At 39.2% G+C, this 6,000-nt stretch overlaps 1 protein-coding gene across 1 annotated transcript in view; it reads left to right on the forward strand.

Annotated features, from left to right (window-relative positions):
* Positions 1-5,730, forward strand: part of LOC125710238 (anosmin-1-like) — a 44,937-nt gene extending 39,207 nt beyond the window's left edge. The window contains exons 10-14 of the mRNA XM_048979773.1: positions 1,879-1,973; positions 2,893-3,061; positions 3,147-3,367; positions 4,476-4,650; positions 4,747-5,730. Of these exons, the coding sequence (XP_048835730.1) occupies positions 1,879-1,973; positions 2,893-3,061; positions 3,147-3,367; positions 4,476-4,650; positions 4,747-4,799 (713 nt within the window). The 3' untranslated portion in view covers positions 4,800-5,730. The remainder of the gene's footprint in view (positions 1-1,878; positions 1,974-2,892; positions 3,062-3,146; positions 3,368-4,475; positions 4,651-4,746) is intronic.
* The last annotated feature ends 270 nt before the right edge of the window (positions 5,731-6,000 follow it).

The raw sequence follows: 6,000 nt of genomic DNA on the forward strand, positions 1-6,000 counted from the left end.
CAGAAAAAAAACATTTAACAAAGTATCCATTTATTGAATCCAGGTTACATTTGTTCTTTCCTTAGACAAATTTGGAAAGTGTTGAGCTGCTCCAAAGTCTTCTAAAGCTAGCATGTATACAACTTTGTACTTTTTTTTTTTTAAGTTTAGTTTTTAGGCAAGTGAATTTGGCCCTGTCCTCCTGAGTGTTTTGTAGAACTGTGGACCTGTTGCTGCAATGCTGAGGGTGGATTATTTAATGCAAGGTATAAATGGTGCTTCTGTTCCAATCAGCAAAAAGTACACCTGGGATGTCCACTGCCTTTGCTCTCATAAAAACATGAATGCTGCCAAGTGGACCAATCTTGAAGTCAGCGTTGCTGCAACGTGTAGTTACATTTCTCTGAAGGTGCACATCAGGCTACGGCATAGGTTTCTGCATAGGGTCCACAGCTACGCCAAACATACGGCATCAATTCGACGCAGAAGTTCAGCTTTCAAACCAGCTTTTAGTCTACGTCCACACTGCTGCATTTTCATTTAAGAACACTTTTGTCTCAGTTTTCGCCTTCCACACTACACAAAGACTTTTGACAACACTTTGGAAAACTTGCAGTGTGGATAAGTGAAAACAGAGATTGTGTTCAGTGTATTCACATCAAATTTGAAGATACATGGTTTTTGTTCAAAAGTAAAAAATGAAACACACTTGTGTTACTGGCTCCTTAACGCTATAGTTACGGTGCTTTTCTGTAGGCACGAGTCGTTGGGCTGAACCATGCCAGCAGTACATGGGATATTATTGCATCCGTTGCCATACATCTTGATGTTTGAGAAAAATACATCTCACTACAGATCTGTGATATTTATATCTTAGCTATTGTCCTCAAATATCAACATATCATGTGTTGATTCTACATTTATCAATTTAACTAAAACAATGATGCATTTACAATAAACATCCTTCCGAATGTCAGGGTAATTAACAAAATAAATAATTTACTTCGAGATGTATTTGAGGTTTGATGTTGAATCTATCGATGCTGACAACAGCTTGGTGGCAGGCAAACAGATCATGCATTGCACTGTAATATTCCATCCTTTAATGGGCTTGAATATAAAATCTTTCCCATAATTCAAGACATGAATGGCACTGTGTGTGTCGGTTCAGTGATTTCCATTCTTACATCACATTTGAGTTTTTTTAATCCTGTGGGAGTGAGCGACACCCCTGAATGGTCTATTATTGAATACATTTTGATTTTGAAAGCTGATGTAAATTAAAAAGTAATCTTCTTAGTAATTTACATGTCTTTGAAAAGTAAATGTGTTTTGATTACCTCTGTTTATGTGGTATTTGTAACGAAATACAGTTATTCATATTGTTTAGTTTATTTACTGTCATTAAATTATAGTTATTATAATTTATTATAATTATAGTTATACTGTATATAATACATTATTATAGTTGGAGTGTTTTGGAGTTACATTTAGTTGTGAAATTAGTTTTGTGGTTCGCTTTAGCACTACATGTGGTTGTGTTCATGCATGTACCATGAAGGAGTGATATTCCTTTCACGGCAAAAGGGGGCCTTTTCAAGATGTGTGATGCTTCTTTCAGTTTCATTGCCAGTATTATTTCACCTCAGTTCAATCATGCACAAAGCTGTTGCACTTGAAATATTTTGAAAAAACTAAAATGTGAAGTTCTAAAGCAAATCAAGATGTTTCACAGTTAATGCTTTAAAGTTTCTGATAATCATTTTTTTTAATTATTAGATTTTAGTTTTAGTATTAATTTTGGTGATAAACAGATTCACAAACATTTAACAAGTCTGTTTTGGCCTCATGGCTCTGCTGAGCTGTGTCGACTAACACATGCTCTAACTTTTCTTGCAGAACCAGATGGACTCGGAAGTCGCTACCATGTTCAGTGGATGCCTGAGTTCTGCAGCCACAATGAAACAAGGGCTCATGAGAAAACTGTCACACAGGTATCTCATGCAGCCTACAGTATCTAAGATTTAGCATGTAAACATCTACAAAAAAGACGACTATCAAATACCAAGCATTTTTACCAGTCTTATGTTATCAGCTCAAAAAGAAATCAGAATTCAGAAATAGGAACAATAAACAGCTTTCTCTACAATGAGTGATTGTGGCTGTTTTACATTACGACTCAGTTTATTTGGTTTAACATGTAGTGTGATATCCAGTAAAACCTGTTAACTACAGCAGTGTTTCTGCTAAACCGTGCTGCCCCAGCAGATTTTGAGAAGAGGATTTTGTTAGGTCTTAGCCTGATGGAGAACACCATTGGTTAAGGTTCAGCACATTCTATAGGTGCTCTATTACCGGTTGCTAGGAAATACACATCCCTTTCCTATAGAATGCAGTGGAACATTCCGAAGCAATTGCTATGCTCCTTCCCCTTTGTGAATGTTGTGCCTCATTTGGTTTTAATAAAGTCTGCTTAAATTGTAAGTAATCATTAGCAGTTGGGTTCTATTCTTCAACCCAGAGCAGAACAAATAAAGGAATGAGGAGATATTGACACTATCAGTTTGGCAAATAATGTTTTGCATACTTGGGCTTTTTCCTAAATTTTATAGTATAGGACCAATCACTTGTTAGAATCTATACTAAATAAAGCCATGTGTTTGTAGTCACTTCTATAATCGCACATAAAGTAAAATATGTACTTTCACCTGCTGCTTTTAATTTAAATTAGTTGTCTTGGTTGTCTCCTGTATGTAGCACAACTTCATACGTAAATGGTTACTTATATTTTGGTGATAAAGTCTTTAGAATTGGGGGAAATGTGGCTTGATGTTCAATATCTCCTGAGGTCGCAGGAATCTGAACTGCGAGTAAAGCCAGACTCAGAGCTGAGTAATGCATTTCTCGGTTCAGGAGAACTACATCAACCTCCCTAGCCTGCTGTTCTCCTGCAAGTACAAAGTCACCGTGCGCACAATGAGGTCAAAGGGCCGTTCCAAAGCAGAGAGCGTGACCTTCCTCACACCATCCTGCTCCTCAATCAGCAGCGAGAGTCACAAACCCATCCAGTGCTCCTGGGATGGTGGGTTTATCTGCATTTTTCTAGCCTTATGAATAAAAAGCTGTCAGATGGGCAGGGTCACCAGGGCTTCTCTCTGTTTTGTCAGCCAAAGGACCCACAAAGGTGTCAGCCAAGCCAGAGAACCTGACAGCAGTCTTCTCTGTTCATGAGAGAAACATCACAGGGAGCTTCTTCTGGAAGGTCTCAAGGACACACCCACACCAGCGAGTCACAGGCTTCCAAGTCACATGGGCAGAGGTGACCACACGCAGCAGGCAGAATAGCCTGCCTAATAGCCTCATCTCTCAGTCCCAGATCTTGCCCCCGGTAGGTCATACTTTGGACTGCACTACTGGCATGCCATGCTTACTGTCTTTTGACATCACACAGCTCACAAATTCATGTTGCTGCTTGTTCTCATGCTGCATATTTGTAACACAAATATTCATGTGAAAGCAGTGTGCCTTTGGTGTAAATGAAGTTGGATGTTCTTCATGGTTTCACTGAGCCTGACATTTTAAAAAAGACTGATCTTCATTCCGAGAACATTGTGCCCGAAAGAATGATTTACATGTGAGAACTCAGATCTTCTACTAAAAACCCCACCTACTGTGTTTCATCTACCTCCTCAGCAGTTTCACCCACTCCCTGCATGTAGAAACCTGCAGATTTACATAATCATTGCTATCATCAGCATCCAGGTCTTGTTCCACACCACCCAGTGAGGCTGTTTTGATCTAAAAAGAAATTGTCCCATAAGTACAGATTGTCATGCCAAATCAGGAGGAATGTTTGATTAAGTGCTCTTTATTTACCACTGTGAAATAACTGAGGGCAGTTTGTGCTTTCAGGTGATAACAGGAGCTTGCCTGTGTGAAGGGTGCTTTGCAAGGCTTTGGATAAATTTCTTATGTATGGGTAGTGATTTTGCTATATACTGTGGGTTTATTTTTGCACATGTGATGCCATTGAGTGGGGAAATTTCTCTTCTGAGGGATTGTAAAGACTAAAAAGGACTTTCCACATTGCCTGTCTGGTATGTTTCTCTGATTACTTTATTGTTTGTGTCACACCACTCCCAGGATTTACGTAGGATGCGTATGAACATTTTTATTCCGTATATTGAGTAAAAACTGAACTGCGATGGGTCAGCACCCCATCCTGGGTTGTTCCCTACCTTGCGCCCATGGCCTCTGGGATAGGCTCTGGACCCCCTGAGACCTTGAATAGGACAAGTGATTACAGAAAATTGATGGATGGAGGAATGGATTTAAAAATGAAATTGCTTGAGTTTTTGTTAATCCTAAGTTTTGTTTGCTTCCTTGTAATGTCAATACATTGCATAGGTATAACTGAGAAAGCAAAAATTTAGGTAAATTCAACAGTTAAAAGTTTACAAGATCTTCTTTGTTTTCCTTTTGCATGTCTATCTAAGGACCATAATCTATTGGTAGTTTCCAACCTTCGACCAGCAACGTACTACAGGCTGGAGGTGCAGGTGCTGACGACGGGGAGGGAGGGCCCCTCTACCATGAAGAGCTTCCAGACGCCCACGCTTCCACCTGACCATCAACAACGTAAAAAGAGTGACTTACCGGCTCGCTTTGATGGTGCGATGTTGCTTTACGTGATGTCATGTGACCTGTAATTATATACCCTCATTGTGATGGGCCACAAGACTGACCGCGTATTTGTGTGGCATTTAGGACCCAGACATAAAGAGCATCACCAGCATCACCCAAAGCCTTCGTTGGAGTAGCACAAAGTACTCAGGGCAGCGTGGTGGAACACAGAAGAACAGAAGTAAAGATCAGGCACGGTGGCGCCTTTCATCACACTCGGCTGTGTCCGAGCCTCTCTACTCAGAGGCCCAAGCCGGCCCTGTGCGACCAGACACCTAGTGTATGTTTCCAAGTCTTCACTGTGACAATAGGACAATTTCCTTAAATGATCCAGGAAGAGTTGCACTATTGTTGTAGTATAAAGGTATCGGACTACATTTTGTAAAATAGAAATGTTCTCTCTTTCAAAAAGGATCAGATTTGACTGTAAATCCATTAAATGCTACGAAAATTAGCAAACAACTTCCTTATAGTACCAAATGTATAGCACCAGACATGCAGCACTGTGGATTGATGGAGACAAATATAGTTTATCAGAGGACAGGTTGTAGGGTGACACTGCATGTAGGAAGTATTTTTATTAATGTTGTATCTACTAGCTTCAAACTGAATGTCCCCCCCAGAGTTTTGCATGACAAAGCATCTCTTACTAGGCATGAGCTACATTCCTGTTACTTTTGTTGAATATGTTAGCAACTTAGACTAACAGATTTTATTTCTCAAAAGAATAATGTCCTGTCTATTAATATGAAATTTGTGTTGAAATTTAATCATACACATGTAATTGGCTGTAGAATATTCTATGCGGTACAGTCACTAATTGTCTATATTTATTTGTATATTACAAAATTTAATTTGTATTTGTGCATATGTATCTATTCTGTGCGTGTGAGCATGTTTGTTCTAGCCTAGCTATTTTCTAAACTGACAAAATTTTATGTAAAGACATTTTGTAAAAATGGAGTTGTAAATACATGCTGTTTTGTTCCATGTTATTTACCCCCCCCCCCCCCCCCCCCCCGAGTCTGAAATTACCCGTACTGTTAAATAAAGTTTCATAAAGGTGCAGTATGTAGTCCATAGGTTGTCATCCAGGGTCTGGGTGTTTTTCCACCAGAATAAAATGAAGTAATATACAAGACACAGGCGGATTAAAAGATGGAACCTTATAGCTGGGTAACTGTCTCTTTACAAACTAATGACTAACCTCACATTTACATGTTTTGTTATTGACCCACATCATGAGGTTTCTGTCACAGTCTAAGATTGCTTCTGACTCTGTAGAATTGAAACCATATAGATCATAATGTATATCTGGCCTCCTGCCAAGTACTTTCT

The sequence above is a fragment of the Brienomyrus brachyistius genome, chromosome 16 (genome assembly GCF_023856365.1).
Source record: "Brienomyrus brachyistius isolate T26 chromosome 16, BBRACH_0.4, whole genome shotgun sequence".
NCBI lineage: Eukaryota > Metazoa > Chordata > Actinopteri > Osteoglossiformes > Mormyridae > Brienomyrus > Brienomyrus brachyistius.